Below are 18,007 nucleotides of genomic sequence, written 5' to 3' on the forward strand. Positions count from 1 at the left end.
ACTGATTATTATGGATAGTTCCAATTTTTTACTCAACTACAACATTATTACAAACTAATTACGATTGAATATTTATTTACAAGTCTTCATCAAGCTCAATTTTCGTGGTGTTAAATATTATTCAGAATTAGAAATAGGGTGACCGGATTTTATTATAATCGGTTATTTTTTTTTGTGATTATACTTAATTCTAAATAATTAAACTAACTATTTAATCTTTAATATTCAATATTTAATTTGTATTTTCTTCTTTAATTAATTTTTTTAACTTCGGTTTTGAATAATTTTTTGAACAATCCATACATAATTATCTAAATAATACTATCCCAACTCATATAAACTATAATAATTGTGAGTGTTATAATAAACCGTCACCTGTCATCCGGAGCCTGCTGACATCGATGGATAATAAACAAATGTAAGTTGGATTTTGATTTTATTGTTTCATTATCAGTCATTTTAAATCCACTCTCAATTTTAAATACACACATACATACTTATAAAGTAATATGAACAAAATTATCATTATATTAATTTTTCATTTTGCAACCAGAGTTGCCATTGTACATTAATTTGTATGTCATTAATATTTAATTTAATATATTAAATGTTCATATTATTTTTTTTACAAAATCCCTAAATTTGATAATTTAATATTATAATATTTTGAATACAAAGTCACCTTATATCATGATATTTTCTTAAATAATTTCTTTTGAATAGAATTTCAATATAAAATTTCCATTTGCCTAAATTTAGGTGACCACCTTTGATTTTTTTAAATACATATATGTATGTAATAAAATTTAAATTAACTAATTCATTTAACTTTAACTTTACTAAATTATTATCATAATTTAATTTTAATTTTTCAATATGAAATCATAAATTTTGTTTATTATCATGAAAAGTTAAGGGTATGGGTTAGGTTGATTTAGTTAATTTTTTTTGTTTATTTTTATTGGGCTGACAATCAACTCTAATATTTGTCAGCATGGAGGGAGGTCTTTGGAAGAGTATAGCAAATACCATCAACAGCTACACTAATACCTTTACCGCATCTTCTTCATCTCTTGTCTTTGTGGATCATTTATTTAAGTAGCTACCTAAAGTAAAGTCTATGTAATTGATTCATTTATAGTATTTTTTTTTTTTGATATGAGAACACACCTCACCCCCCCACCGACGAGCACGGCCGTAATATTAGGTAGCATCGTTCTCATAAACAAACCACCTTATGACAGAATCGTTACAGTAGAAATATTAGTTAGATTTATACTAATAAATATATTTTGGTTTATCTCAGAATTTCGACTTATTATCACAGCATCTGCTTTTACAGAATTTTAAGTAGGTCTATAAATTGCATTTTTACTTTAAATTTTAAATTTAATTTTGTGGACTAAATTTACTCCCACCAAATTTCATAAAAATTGGAATGGCTTTTTTCATATAAGTACCATAAGTGCTTTGTAAGAAGTTCCTATAAAAATATTAACGGAAGGACGGACAAGATTTGTTCGCCCCATAAAGTGATTTTAAGCTCACCTGTGCACCAGGTAGTAGTAATAATATTTAAAACAGAGACTATGTATTATTATTTCAAAATATTCTTTACAATTTAATTATCTAAACTTACATTTTTTTCGGTTAAGTCTGTCACATACATATTTGCATATACATATTTATGTAAGAATTAAAATTAAATACTAAGTACAACATAAAAATTATTGCCAAGTTGTAGTATACTAAAAATTTAATATTTCCTGGACAAATTAAATTTTAGCTTGAAACTGGACAAGCACCAAAAAGCTGGACTATCCAGCCAAGTCCAGCCGGGCTGGCAACCCTATATAAGAGCAATATTTTTGCGAAATGTATGGATATAAATATTTGGTTATGAGTTATGTGCGTTTTTTCTGATTTTCGCAAGGAAACATTGTATGTGTGTTTTTCTAAAAGGGACCTAATATGGGAGCTTTGATCAATTATGGACCGATTGGAAAAATATTTCACAATATTATTTCTCTTTTTATGAGCAACACTTGTGCAATCTTAATTAAGTAATGAGTAATACCTGTTTAAGTGATTTTCGGAAGGGGAACTTGTATGGGAGCTATAACCAATTATGGACCGATCTAAAAAGCTTTCATTGTAATATTTCTGTATATAAGAGCAATACATGTACCAAATTTTATATCGATATCTTTAGTAATGAGTTAGGCGCGTTTAAGAGATTTTCGGGAGGGGACCTTGTATGGGAGCTATGACCAATTATGGACCGATCCAAAGAAACTTTCATGGTTATATTTTTGTATATAAAAGCAATATTTGTACCAAGTTTTATATCGATATCTTAATTTAGTAATAAGTTATGCGCGTTAAGAAGATTTTTAGTAGGGGACATGACCAAATATGGACCTATCGAAAAAATATAAGAATATAAGAGCAATACTTGTACCAAATTTTATGTCCATATCTTAATTTAGTAATGAGTTATGCTCGTTTAAGTGCTTTGCGGGAGGGGACTATAGACTAGACTATAGACTAGACTATAGACTAGACTATAGACTAGACTATAGACTAGACTATAGACTAGACTATAGACTAGACTACAGACTAGACTATAGACTAGACTATAGACTAGACTATAGACTAGACTATAGACTAGACTATAGACTAGACTATAGACTAGACTATAGACTAAACTGTAGACTATAGAGTGTCATTTAAAGTTCTATAAAACTAAGTTTTGTCGACTTTTGTTGACATAATTTAGGGGGTATGGTTATATGGGGCTAGTCGGAATAATGGACCGATATTAACCATTGCGGCCTGTACCTTGCGCACAAGGTTTACATGAACAGCCAGTCAGAAAATGATGAAAGTCGATTGGTGTTCAAACATATTTGAACATAGTTTAAAATCTTATTTTGGTGCATTGGTTTGGTCATAAAAACTATTCGATTAGTTCACTTGAGTTACAAATAAATATTTATCGCTAAGTTTTTTATGACAATCTTTAGTAATGATAAGAATGCTAGTACTAATATGCACATTAATTCTCTTGTTTATGTAACGCATAGACATTATGAGATATAATTAGAAATAGATCATATTCTTATCAGTAGCGCACTTGAAAACCCACCCTTAAATGGGAATATGAAATTGATAAGATTGAATGCATAAAAAGATTGCATGAGGTCTTATTTTAGTTCTAAGTTAGTTTTAAGATTTTGTTTAACAGTTCTTAAGTTTTTAGTTTTAAAAATAAATTTAGTGTTATTCAAGATTCGTAAGAGTGCTTTACAACCACTCGCGGTCTTGTAACATTCACTGGTAAATTTTGTATTTTTACATAATACATTTTTTACATTTGGTCCTCCGAACCGGATCAGTGCCGTGGCCAGGTTCACTGTTCGTGAAAAAAGTGTCAATCTCGGCTTCGACAGAGATTGAATTAGCAACAGCTAATTATAAATAATTAATATACACAGAAAAAAAATGAATTTCAATTATGAAATTGCTCATATTAATTAAAAAATGTTTTGATTTTTCTCTAATCTTAAAAATGATACTATTGATTAACTGAAAATTAAAAATGTTAATTGGAAAAAATGTGGCAAAATTTTCAATTAAAACAGTATTATTGTAATTAATTCGTGTAACTAGAACTGGTGGCATATTTCAAATACGTCTTTAATGAATGCGATTAAATTCATAATTATTGTAATTGTTTTTATTGAATATACATAAATTATTATACATAATTAAAATACATGAAGTATGTATGTATTTATGTATGTATGTATGTATGTATGTATGTATGTTACGTAGGTCCACATAACAGAGATGAATAAATTCCCGTCCATTTTGTGTTTCAATTGATATACTTCATAACTTATAAAAACTCCTACCATCCGCCGGGGTTATGCGCCAAGAACAATGATCTAAAATGAGACAACAAAAGAAAACTTAGAAATACGTTTGAGAAATCCTGATCAAAGCTTACCTTGTGTTAAGTCCACTGCTTTTTTTAATGTATCAGGGATATAATGTGTCTAAATATAGAATCCCATCCCACAAAATATCTAAAAGACACTATAATAAATTGCCTACACATATTTTTGAATGAGAACTTTTTTTACTTACGTAGGTCCACATAACAGAGATGAATAAATTCCCGTCCATTTTGTGTTTCAATTGAAATAACACATTTTTTATAAAATAATGAAAAAATTCTTTTCTGCAAAATTTTTAAACTGTTTTTTTCTTTTTATTTTATTTTTACAAATCTCAAAATATTAAAAATTTCAAAAATACAAAAAGCAATTACAAAAAATAATCACATTAATTAAAAGTATAATTCAATTAAAATTTTATACTGATTAACGTCTTTATTGAAAAAAATTACTAAATATTTTTTTCTGTGTATATGAAAAGTATATTAAAAAATAAATAAAAAGTATATAAAAAAAGTATACAATATGTCGACAACAGTAGAAGAAGACCTAGAAACTAGGCTACGAAAGTACATGGAATCCATGATTATCTCCATTGAAGAAACGATAAGAGATGAGTTAAAAAGAGCTCTAAGAGAGCCTAAAAATGCTCAAAAAGAGCAAAAAGTTCCAAGAGAGCTAAAATAGACTTCAATGCCAAAAGAGGTTCCAAGAGAAGCTTCAAGAAACCTAAAGGATGCTCCAAAGAAGGACACGGCGCCAAAGGAGGCTCAAGAGAACCAGTTAAAACTCCACGAGAGTTAAAGATGACTCCACGAAAGTCAAAAAATGCTTCAAGAGAGCAAAAAATCTCTATGAAGAAAGAGATAATGAAAGCTCCACGAGAGCTGGAAATGGCATCAATGCCAGAACAGGGTTCAAGAAACCAGGAAAAAACTCCACGTGAGTTAAAAAGTGCTCCAAGAGAGCATAATGAAAATCGTAGCAATGAAAAGAAGGAGGTAACGGAAAATAAATATGATGATGAACAAACGGTGGTTGCCGTGAAAGACAATTATCTGTATGAGGAAGTTACTAATTCTAAACAACAAAAAGAAAAGTATAAACAAAACACAGAAGTGTTTAAGAAGATAACATTTAATCTATGCACGTGTTGCTATTGTGGTGAACATGAATTGGAAGGATGCCCAAAATTTGCTTCTTTTACACATGAGAACTAATTTTGGGAAATTGATAAGAAAATGGAAAGATTAAGAGAAGGGATAAGCGGAGTTATAAATTTGTATAATTCTGTAAGCGATATTGACGAAAGAATTATAGAGCTGAGCAACTATATGAAGCAATTGGAATATTGCTATTCTCAGTGCTGTATGTTCGAAATTGACATAATGATTAAGTGGCACAGATCAAATGTCAAATACGAAAAAGTACTCCAATTACTAAAGCAGAGGAGAGCTGAAATTAGCAAAGAAGCAGAAGACGAGAATAATGAATCTTATTACAAATACAAATTTATTTTAACAATTCAAAGGTGGGTATAGGACGAATATTTTTGTATGTTACAAACATCAGCACAAACCTAATATACCCTCCTCACTAAAGTGGTGTAGAGTATAATAATGTGTGTAAAGATAAATTCGAATTTAACTAGCGGATTGTTTATGTTGCAGCAACAGAGAAATGTTAAGCACTTAACAGAAACTACATGAATAATTAAAAATAAATACTTTAAAATTTTCAGAAAATGAAAACCGAAAATTTCAGAACTTAAAAATACATATGAAAATTAAAAAAAAAAATATTAAAAAAAATGAATATTTTAATAAAAAAAATTAAAAATTCTCTAAAAAATCAATACTTCAATAAGAAAAATGTTAAAAATTCTCTAAAGAATTGATTTCCAATTTGGAAAAATATGGAAATGCACACGTATGCTACTATATAGGATTAGTAGTCCAAAGGGTCCCTAACAGGATTCCGGCAGTCATATCTCTTGAAAAAATCAATATTTCAATAAGTGTCGCTGGCTGCGACTTGAGCCTAATGTTGAGGACAGTGAATTTAACAAACACCCAAAAAGAACCACAAATTTGTTTAAAATTATGATGCAAGGGTGTAAACGTTTATTTCTAATAAAGAATTTAAATTATTACAAAAATAATATTAATATAAATATGAACCACTTACCGCAGTCTTTGTCTCCAACAAACTAAACTTTAATATTAATGCCAATAAATACTGAGCCTACAAATTTCTTTCTCTTATGTACATTTACTAAAGGTACGTTCACACCTATCAAATATTTGACGTTTTTTATCAAATATTTGTTGGCTGTAATGTGAACACAAAATATTTTTGAAGAGCAAACAAAATATCAGCTGTTTTTCGTGAAACATTTTTATTTGTCAGCCTACAAATATTTTCTTAGTGTGAACACAATGTGAACACCAAACATGAAACATTTTTGTTAAACGTTAAAGAAACTATTTAATAATATTTTTTACGATTTCATAGAAATTTCTGCCTAAAAACAGAAAATTAAATACATTTTTATTTCATAATGTGCTTAAAATGAGTATTTCTATTTTGCCGTTTTGTTTGAAGAAACAAAGCCAAACACAATTCAATACAAATAGTAAAAGTTTGTTTGCCGGAGTTCACATTACAATAAATAATTTCGTAAAGCAATTGACGGATAAAACAGTAAAAAACAAGATTTTGTTTGCAGGCAACGAGGAATATAACAACAAGAACAGCTAATGCGCAACAAAACCAAAAGCCAAAAATGTATGTGTTTATATTTACTAAAAAGCTATATCATTGAATAATAACTTCTATATATTCTAAAATTTCATTTAATATTGTTTTTCATCAAAATTTTACCACAAAAAATACAAATTACATTTCAATACCTTGTGCAAGTGGAAAAGAGATGGTTAGACTTGCATAAGGTATTGAAATTACATTTCAATACCTTGTGCAAGTGGAAAAGAGATAGATAGACTTGCACAATGTATTGAAATTACATTTCAATACCTTGTGCAAGTGGAAAAGAGATAGATGGTGGATCTTTACTGTCATGTTGTTGCTATTTAGTATAGTCAATGTAGCGAAAAACCTTGGTTGATTGGAACGGTTTATAGAGATTTCAAAAAAATCGCTATAAGCCCGGAAATAACCAAATTATAAATAATTTTCATTAAATTACATATCTATAAAATTGAAAATTATAGAGAATTGTTTATTATTAATATATTTTTATATCCATTAATATAATAAATAATTGTTTAAATAAATTGAGTAATAAATTAATTAAATAATTTCTCAATTAATTACTAAACTATAGACTAGATTATAACCTATAGACTAGACTATAAACAATAATATAATCTAGGGTATAGACAAGACTATAGACTAAACTATAGGTTGACTATAGACTAGACCAGCGTTTCCCCCAGTTTTTACATCGCGGACCCCTTGAGAAATTTATTTAAATTCGCGGACCCCTATACATATTTTGATATCTTATTGTCCTAAATATGTAATTGTTCATCCGAAAATTGTCATAGTCCATAAATCCCAAGGTCAAACAGATGTAGATATGTCATTTCTTTAAAAAATTTCCGTACATTGAGAATAATAATTATTTCAGAGAAGTTTCAATTGCCTGTTTTTGAAGATATAATGACTTCATTGTTGAAATGTTAACATGATGTTTAATTTTATGATCGTTTAAGAGTCACGTTGCAAAATTTTTTGCGATTGCAGACGGGTAATCTGAGTATGTTAGCTAATTTTTCGGGAAAATAATATAAGAAAGTTGAACTTCTTCGATATTGTTGCGGAATGCGTTTATCCGCATAATATATGACTTGAAATCGAAAGTACTGTGAATTTTACTGCATGGTTTTGACTATTTATGCATTTTCTGATGTTAATTTAATAATATTGGTCGACAAAATCCAGTTAAAATCTGTGTATCACGTCGGAATGGAATATTTATATTTAAAATTACCTGGATTAACGTATTGAAGACGAATAAACAGTCACCTCTGTTTCGGAAATTATTTTAGTCCTACCAAACAAGAACACTTTTGTTTACAATTTGACAAACTTAAATCTGCGATAAGCTAGTCCTTGAATTATGAAATGTGGCCTAACTTCACACTCCGAGATAACAGTATCTCTTATTTAATTGTAATTTGGGAACCGTTGGACTAGACTGCAAACTAGACTATAGATGCGTATATTATGTAGTATAACTATATATAGTATGTTGTTACCAACCAATAAATAACAAAACAAACAACAAAAATAATAATCATCATTAATTTACGCAATTGCTTGAATTTCAATTAAATGTCACAACTTTGTCTCAGATTTATATTTTATAAAAAATAAAACCAGTCATATAAACGACTATTTACATTTTTGTATGAGGTGATAACACTCTTTTTCAGAAAATAAACAAAGAACAGCTGTCATTGACGCTGTTTGATCTTACATTTGGTTTGCAACATCAAATAATTATTTTACCAAAATAACGTAAATAATTTGACTTTTGGTGTTCACATTGATGAAACAATGTGAAAATATTTATTTGCCAGCAAATCAATTTGTTTTATGAAAATCATCCGCATTGCTGTTTGTTAACATGAAATATTTTATGTTCAGATTCGACAAACAAAGTTTTTTCAATCGTGTTATATATTAATATTATACACTTTTATTATAAAAATTTAATTTTAAACCTAATAAAAATAGTTAAAATTAAAACAAATTGCCAAATTGTTTTTTTCTTGCAAGAAAATATACGATATACTATGGCTGCAAAACATGTGTGTGTTTGAACCAAATTATTTTTGCACTGTTTGATAAAGTCTGAAGTCTGAACATGAAATAATTATTGCATTTGTTTGACGCAACTTTATAAATATTTTATAACAAATATTTGGACCAAATATTTTGCAGGTCTGAACGTAACTTAACTGTTACATTCCAAACAAACAAAAAACTTAACGAAAATACTGCAGTAGAATTTAGGGACAAAGTGCGTTGAGTTCGTAAACAAATAAGAACAAAAGGGAATAAAAAGAACAATATAAAAAATCCTAACGGTCATATGAACAAATATTAACAACAATGATCATACAATTATAAACAACATTAAGGTGGCTCAATAAATATAAATCAAATTAAAGAGATAAAAGAAATTTAAAGGGACAAATAAAGGAAATTAAATAAAAGAAATAAATCAAATAAAGAACAAATAAATAATTTAAACAAAACTAAATAAAAATAAAACAATAAATATTAGTTCCTGCATGAGCCATTGGGCGACATCCCCACCCCCGTGGATCGGCTACGATTCACTACTCCAAATCGAGGATGGCCAGCTTGGAAACAGGACGTCTTAATACACCAGTATTTGAGCGAACATCAGCACGTCGAGTAATACCACCACTCCCTTTGAACAACTCTTCAACTCTACCACGCTTCCATTCTCTACGGGACACAGTTGGATCACAAATTAGAACCAAATCACTGATTCTTTTAAAGTTGACTGCAAGTCACGTTTGACGCACTGGACCATACGTTCCCATTGTGGGGACAATTGAACTGCCAGTCTATACCCTTCGTAGAGCATTTATCTTTAATACGAGCCACATCAAATACTTCACTGAACCGTTTGACAACTTGGTCGGCACCAACAAAATTTGTGCCATTGTCGCTCCTGAGTCTTGTTGGAATGCCACGTCGATTTATAAAATTGCGTATGGTAAGAATACACGCATCGGTGGACAAATCGAAAGCGACTTCCAAATGGATGGCTCTGATGGTTAGGCAAGTAAATAAAGCCACCCAGCGTTTTTCATGACGACGACCAATCATAATAGTCAGAGGGCCAAAGTAATCCGAACCAGTGTAGGAAAAGGGACGAATATATGGAGTCGATCTGTCCTTTGGTGGCACCGGCAATGTACGACGGAATCTGCAAATAAGACAATTAGAAACACGCTTACGTAAAATTTTCCTAAGGCGGGGAATCCAAAATGAACTACGAATTTCACATATAGTTGCTTCAAAATTTTGGTACATAGGCCACAAATAACTCAGTGACAGGATGAAATGACGGCAATATAATCGGGCGCCTTAAATCCAATGGTAACCAGCTAGCAGCGTCCACACGGCCATAAACACGAAGCAATGCATTTTCATCCATATACGGGCACAGGGCGTACAATTCACTACTTTTGGGCAGACTACCTTCATTTTTTAATATTTCAATTTCATGGCAAAAATTCTCTTGTTGAGCTTGACGGCAGAGCAATATTTCAGCATTTTTTAACTCGTCTGCAGTTAAACCATTTTCCTCACCAGGACCAATCTCCTTTCTGCAACGGTTTATAAAACGTAACACCCAAGCCACTGTACGTTTTAGTTTCAAATAGGAGGAAAATCTTTTATAATCAATGACTTCTTGTATATTTACGAGTAGAGCAAATTTTAGACGAAGTTCTTCCGAATCTGGTTCGTTTAAGGATACGTTTTCCTTTTGGGGCCAATTATCTTCAGAATCATAAAGAAATTTAGGACCATTCAACCAGCAAGAATCATCAGAAAAATCAACTTGGCTTTTCATTCTTGTAGTTTCATCCGCACGGCGACTTTCTGAGCCAATCCAATTTATTACAGTTGTAGAATCACTCCAACAAATAATCCTTGATATCTTAACGGAATGTTCCTTCAAAATTGTAACCATTAACCGAGTACCCAAAATAGCAGCCTGTAGTTCGAGACGAGGAATACTCACAATTTTCAAAGCGGCACATCTAGATTTGGCAGCCACAAGAGACACTTTAATTTTATTATGGGCATTTAGTGACCTCCAGTATGACACGGCTCCAAATGCGTCTTCACTGGCGTGGACAAAAACATGCAGTTCCAGGCGGTAAGGAACACCATTTCCAAAATAACACCGACGTACTTTGACCTTTTCAACATTTTGAAGACCTTGGCGCCAATTATTCCACGCATCAACAATTTCACGGCGCAGTGTTTCATCCCATCCAATGCTGTGTCTCCAAACTTCTCGCATCATCAATTTTGCCGTTATCATAAAGTGGGTCAAAAACCCAAGTGGGTCGAAAACGAACATAACCACACTCAACAGCTCTCTTTTAGTTGGAGACCTTACACCTTCCATAACACCAGCATTTATATTGTGGAACTTTAAATTAAACCTGAAAGTATCAGCTTTTGGTTGCCAATACATACCAAGTACCTTTTCCGTTTTTAGCTCATTAAAATCGATAGAAAAATTCACCGGTTTCTCCACAGTACATTTAGGAGCCACAATTACCTCCGAAGAGTTGGATGAAAAGTTACGTAGTTCAAACCCAGCTGCTTTATGGATGTTGCGTACTTGTTGCGCAATTTCAATGGCCCTTGCAGGGTTAGGAAAGCTATCCACAAAGTCATCCACATAATTATGATCCAAGATAGACTTCACTGCACGAGGATGTTGATCACGATAACACAGAGCATTTGTTTCTTTGACATAATGGGCTACACAAGGCGAACAAGCAGCACCAAAAGTCATAACAAGCATTTCAAAACAATCGGGAGCTTCTTCATTATCTTCGCGTTAAAGGAACCGTTGAAAACATCTATCTTCAGGAGCCACAAGTACCTGGTGAAACATTTCTTTTATATCCCCGCACACTGCTACAGCACCAACACGAAAATTAAACAAAACGGATAGCAACGGCTTATATTGCTGGGGGCCTTTAAGCAGGTTTCGACAAATAATCCTTCATTATGGTTTTATAGGCGACACCAAATTCAGGGCATCTTTTCATTTTTCGTTCAATGCCAACGAGTACGCCACAAGAGCCGAGTTTGGAATCGATCTCCAATTTTTATTGTTGTTTTTTTCATAAACTTCCGGGCCCGTAAGTCATCCTATGATTCTATGACCGGCAATACCTTCACTTCAAAATTCTCCGTTTCAAAATAATTTGCCACCAAGTCATAGAGCCTTTGATCAGGCTGAACCGACAACAAACACAAATGGGAATTGGACGACTTACCCCTCATTTTACCAAATACGACCCATCCTAAAGGAGTGTTGGCAGCATATGGACCATTTTCTTCCAGAGGCACAATTTCATCGGGAAGCCCTAGATGGCAATGATCCAACCCAATAAGCACTATAGGGACTACGTCGTCTTATAATTTAATGGGGAAACCAAGATGAGCACTTAAATCCATATTTAAACTTTGGGCCGGCAATTTTAAATTTTAAACTCCATAAACATTATTTAACGCATATTTTCTTCTGCCTACCAATTCTTGCAAATGAACCAAGGTCGCTATTTCTTGTGACGCCTTACCAGCATACCAGTGTAGATTTAATCTGCTTTGTTGCCCCTGAAGACCCAGTTGCTTCACCAAGGAGCTGTCCACCATAGTAACCGAAGAACCTTCATCCAACAACGCATATGTTTCGACTTTGTTACTAGGACCATAAAGAACAATTGGCACCACTCGAAATAACAACACACCTTTATCTGTAGCTTTGGACACACAACTAAGCACAGACTCATTTCCATTTGATGAACCATTTGGAGCAGGAATCTCAGATGAAACCGTATTATTAATTTTGACATCATGCAATAATATGTTATGTTTTCTTAGGCAACCATCAATGGGACATGTCTTACGATAACGACAAAATCGGCTTGAATGTCCACTACCGAGACACGAAAAACATAACCTCAATTTCTTAACTTCACTCCAACGATTAGGCACACTCAATGAACCAAATTTTTTAGACTCGAATATTTTATGATTTGCCTGGCACAGGGGGCATTCTTGTTTATGTTGACCATCAGTTCATTATTTTGACGATTTCCACTAGAACTTTGCACCATTCTCACCAAATCAGCGACACCCGGGCCCACTCCATCCGTTTACTCATAGGATTTTTTCCGACCAGTTCTTCCATCAGTGTGGGATTTGCTAAATGCTGTTGTCCGTTGGCAGTTTCCAAAAAAACAGCAAGAGGCACAAGTTTGTCGATAGCACTTTCACTAATGGGCGAAATTTCTTTAACTTGTTGCAGCTCACAACGAATGAGCATTTCGGGCCGACCATATCGAAAACACAATAGTTCCATAAAAATACTCACATTATCGGGATGGAATAACAATGAAAATTTTGTTGGTTAGGTTGAACACTGGCGGCAACTGTGGTGGCTACGGTACACGTCGTTCCGGCAACGATGGAACTTGCAGGCACCTCGGCAATAGAAGGAGCAACTTTAGATGGTTGGCTTGAATAGGCAACACTGGTACTTACTTTTGGTGGAGGTACTCCAGCGGCAGTGGGAGTCGATGATGTTCCAGCGGCAAGGGAACTGGCAGGCAGGACAGAGACTTCAGCGGCTGAAGCAGTCATTTGTTGGGAACCAACTTTTGTTCCGGCAGATGAGGAACCACTAGTAGGCTGATTCATTGTTGACTGTAAGCGCTGACTTTTTCTTGCGAGGCGAGCGTTGCATGATGAACCAAAAATACACAAAAGGTTTTTCAAAAAACCACAAAAAATTTCACACAAAAAATTTAAATGGCAAATTGTTCACCAAATTATTTTAAATAAATTAACTATTTGTCCCGGCAGACAGGAATCACCGAGCTCTTTTCAAATTTATTTTATGTTCCGGCAGGCAAGGAACCTCTCAAATAAATTTACACAAACTTCTTAATGTTCCAGCAGGCAAGGAACCACAAAATTATTCCAAATGAAATTTGTTCCGACGGACAAGGAACCACAAACTCACACAAAAGTACAAATAAAATTTGTTCCGGCAGGCAAGGAACCGCTTACATAAAATTACACAAAACGTATTAATGTTCCGGCGGGCAAGGAACCACAAAAAACATTTAAATCCAATAAAATTTGTTCCGGCAGCAAGGAACCACAATCGCACCAAAGATTGCGAAATAAAATTTGTCGCTGGCTGCTACTTGAGCCTAAGGTTGAGGACAGCGAATTTAACAAACTCCCAAAAAGAACCACAAATTTGTTTAAAATTATGATGCAAGGGTGTAAACGTTTATTTCTAATAAAGAATTTAAATTATTACAAAAATAATATTAATGTAAATATGAACCACTTACCGCAGTCATTGTCCTCAACAAACTAAACTTTAATATTAATGCCAGTAAACACTGAGCCTACAAATTTCTCATCTTATGTACATTTACTAACTGTTACATTCCAAACAAACAAAAAACTTAACGAAAATACTGCAATAGAATTTAGGGACGTTGCGTTCAGTTCGTAAACAAATAAGAACAAAAGGGAATAAAAAGAACAATATAAAAAATCCTAACGGTCATATGAACAAATATTAACAACAATGATCATACAATTATAAACAACATTAAGGTGACTCAATAAATATAAATCAAATTAAAGAAATAAAAGAAATTTAAAGGGACAAATAAATATCTCCCATTTCCATACCTGTCAAAATTGAACACCAATACTTTAGATAATTTTTAGTATTGATTTTTTAAAACTTTTTTAAAAAATTTCCAAAACTATTCCAGAGATATGACTCCCGGAATCCTGTTAGGGACCCTTTAGACTACTACCCCAATTTAGTGGTATACGTGTGCATTTCCATATTTGTCCAAATCCTTTAGATAATTTTTAACATTTTTCTTATTGAAATATTGATTTTTTAAATTTTTTTTAAAAAAACTTCCAAAACTATTCCAGAGATAGGACTCCCGGAATACTGTTAGGGACCCTTTATACTACTACTCCCATATAGTGGTATACATGTGCATTTTCATATTTGTCCAAATTAGAAACCAATCCTTTAGAGAATTTTTAACATTTTTCTTATTGAAATATTGATTTTTAAATTTAAAAAAAAAACTTTCAAAACTATTCAAGAGATAGGACTCCCGGAATCCTGTTAGGGACTCTCTAGGCTACCACTCCCATATAGTGGTATACGTGTGCATTTCCATATTTGTCCAAATTGGACATATTGATTTTTAAAATCTTTTTTTAAAAACTTCCAAAACTATTCCAGAGATATGACTCCCGGAACCGCGGGACCCTTTAGACTACTATTCCCACAGAGTGGTATACGTGTGCATTTCCATATTTGTCCAAATTGGACACCAATCCTTTAGAGAATTTTTAGCATTTTTCTTATTGAAGTATTGATTTTTTAAAATTTTGTTTAAAAAACTTCCAAAACTATTCCAGAGATAAGACTCCCGGAATACTGTTAGGGACCCTTTATACTACTCCCATATAGTGGTATACACCAACCCTTTAGAGAATTTTTAACATTTTTCTTTTCGAAATATTAATTTTTTAATTTTTTTTCTAAAACTTCTAAAACTATTCCAGAGATATGACTCCCGGAATCGCGGGACCCTTTAGACTACTATTCCCATATAGTGGTATACGTGTGCATTTTCATATTTGTCCAAATTAGACACCAATCCTTTAGAGAATTTTTAACATTTTTCTTATTGAAATAATGATTTTTTAGAGAATTTTTAAATTTTTTATTAAAATATTATTTTTTTATTAAAAAAATATTTTTTTATTAAAATATTATTTTTTTATTAAAATATTATTTTTTTAACATTTTTTTATTTTGTATATTTTTTTAGTTCTGAAATTTTCGGTTTTCTTTTTCTGAAAATTTTAAAGTATTTATTTTTAATTTTTCATGTCCTCTATGATAAGTGCTTAGCAGTTCTCTGTTAGCTGCAAATGTTAAAAAGTGAGGTTTGTGTCCCTGCTAGTTAAATTCGAATTTAACGTCATCACAGTGGTGCAGAATGGAATTTTTTTGGATATAAACGGCTGATCTGATCGGGATAAAATATATAATATACGTTTTTTAATTTTAAAATTCAAAAAATTTTAGAAATTTAACAAATATGTAATATATGACAAAATCTTTATTTATAAACGAAACTCAATGAAATCTTTAACGCTTGTTAAATTTGTCATTTCATATAAGAAAATGTAAAAAAAAAAATGAAAAGGTCAAAGGGCATCCCGCAATTCCCAAAAATAGGAATGAAAATCCCAAAAATGGGTTTTTTTACATTTTTGCCCATAGGGTCCACATTTCTTTCAGGGCTGGGAAAATACTTTTGGAGTAAATAGAAAACATATTGAGGTTTCCAAAACTGCTTTCAGTTTTCTGATCCCAGCTTTGGGATTTTAGAACATGTCGCCCAAAGTTGGAGTTTTGATAAAAAATAGGTCATATTCGGAAGGACGCAGTGGCAACATTTTCAAAAAATAGGACAAGTTTTTTACGCCAAAGCGTTCTGCGTAAAGATACTTTTAGAAAACTATAAAATTGTTATATGTTGTTAAATAAAATTTTATTTCATTAAAAAAAGAGTTAAGACACATTTTGAGCAAAAAAACGGCAAAAATCTAAAATTTTTTGAATTTTTAAATTAAAAAACGTATATTTTTGGATCAGTAAATGATATTGATATGAAGTTTCTTGTATATTATTGGAAATTTTGTTGTCTAACTAACAAGATAAAATTGAGTCCATTTGGTCCAAAATTACGCCCGGTATTCAAAAAAAGGCGGACCAAGGTATGGTAAATTTTGTATCACTAAATTTTTAAATGCCTATAACTCGGGTATTGTAAGAGATAAGTAGTATGTCCAAGCATGTTTTTTCAAGATTTCGTCAAGCGCTTTCAGAAATCTTTGTATTTGGGTGAAAAACAAAAAAATGGCAGGGGTTTAAAAATTTTACATGTCGTAGGTACCCTACTTTGAGCCGCCACAGCTCCGTCCCTGGGGCATCTGCGGGGTTCATCTTCAAAACTTAAACTCGAATACTCCTTGGCTACGCTCACGCCAAATTTTATCCCGATCGGATCAGCCGTTTATTTCCAAAAAATTTCCATTCTGCCCCACTGTGATGACGTTAAATTCGAATTTAACTAGCAGAGACACAAACCATAGTTTTTAACATTTGCAGCTAACAGAGAACTGCTAAGCATTTATCATAAAGGACATGAAAAATTAAAAATAAATACTTTAAAATTTTCAGAAAAAGAAAACCGAAAATTTCAGAACTAAAAAAATATAAAAAATAAAAAAATATTAAAAAATAATATTTTAATAAAAAAAATAATATTTTAATAAAAAAAATAATATTTTAATAAAAAATTCTCTAAAAAATCATTATTTCAATAAGAAAAATGTTAAAAATTCTCTAAAGGATTGGTGTCTAATTTGGACAAATATGAAAATGCACACATATACCACTATATGGGAATAGTAGTCTAAAGGGTCCCGCGATTCCGGGAGTCATATCTCTGGAATAGTTTTAGAAGTTTTAGAAAAAAATTAAAAAATCAATATTTCAAAAAGAAAAATATTAAAAATTCTCTAAAGGGTTGGTGTCAAATTTGGACAAATATGGAAATGCACACGTATACCACTATATGGGAGTATTAGTATAAAGGGTCCCTAACAGTATTCCGGGAGTCCTATCTCTGGAATAGTTTTGGAAGTTTTTTAAACAAAATTTTAAAAAATCAATATTTCAATAAGAAAAATGTTAAAAATTCTCTAAAGGATTGGTGTCTAATTTGAACAAATATGGAAATGCACACGTAACCACTCTATGGGAATAGTAGTCTAAAGGTTCCCGCGATTCCGGGAGTCATATGTCTGGAATAGTTTTGGAAGTTTTTAAAAAAAGATTTTAAAAATCAATATTTCAATAAGAAAAATGTTAAAAATTCTCTAAAGGATTGGTGTCCAATTTGGACAAATATGGAAATGCACACGTATACCACTATATGGGAGTGGTAGCCTAGAGAGTCCCTAACAGGATTCCGGAAGTCCTATCTCTGGAATAGTTTTGAAGGTTTTTTTTTTTTAATTTAAAAATCAATATTTCAATAAGAAAAATGTTAAAAATTCTCTAAAGGATTGGTGTCTAATTTGGACAAATATGA

General features: G+C 31.8%; 1 protein-coding gene across 1 annotated transcript; it reads right to left on the reverse strand.

Annotated features, from left to right (window-relative positions):
* Window positions 1-9,334: 9,334 nt before the first annotated feature.
* LOC124419201 lies at window positions 9,335-11,574 on the reverse strand. Its single transcript, XM_046947814.1, has 3 exons — window positions 10,076-11,574; window positions 9,583-9,954; window positions 9,335-9,467 (listed from the first exon to the last, which is right to left on the reverse strand). Exons 1-3 carry the CDS (start codon window positions 11,572-11,574, stop codon window positions 9,335-9,337), a joined length of 2,004 nt encoding a protein of 667 aa, XP_046803770.1.
* Between the last annotated feature and the right edge of the window lie 6,433 nt (window positions 11,575-18,007).

This window comes from Lucilia cuprina, chromosome 4 (assembly GCF_022045245.1).
Source record: "Lucilia cuprina isolate Lc7/37 chromosome 4, ASM2204524v1, whole genome shotgun sequence".
NCBI lineage: Eukaryota > Metazoa > Arthropoda > Insecta > Diptera > Calliphoridae > Lucilia > Lucilia cuprina.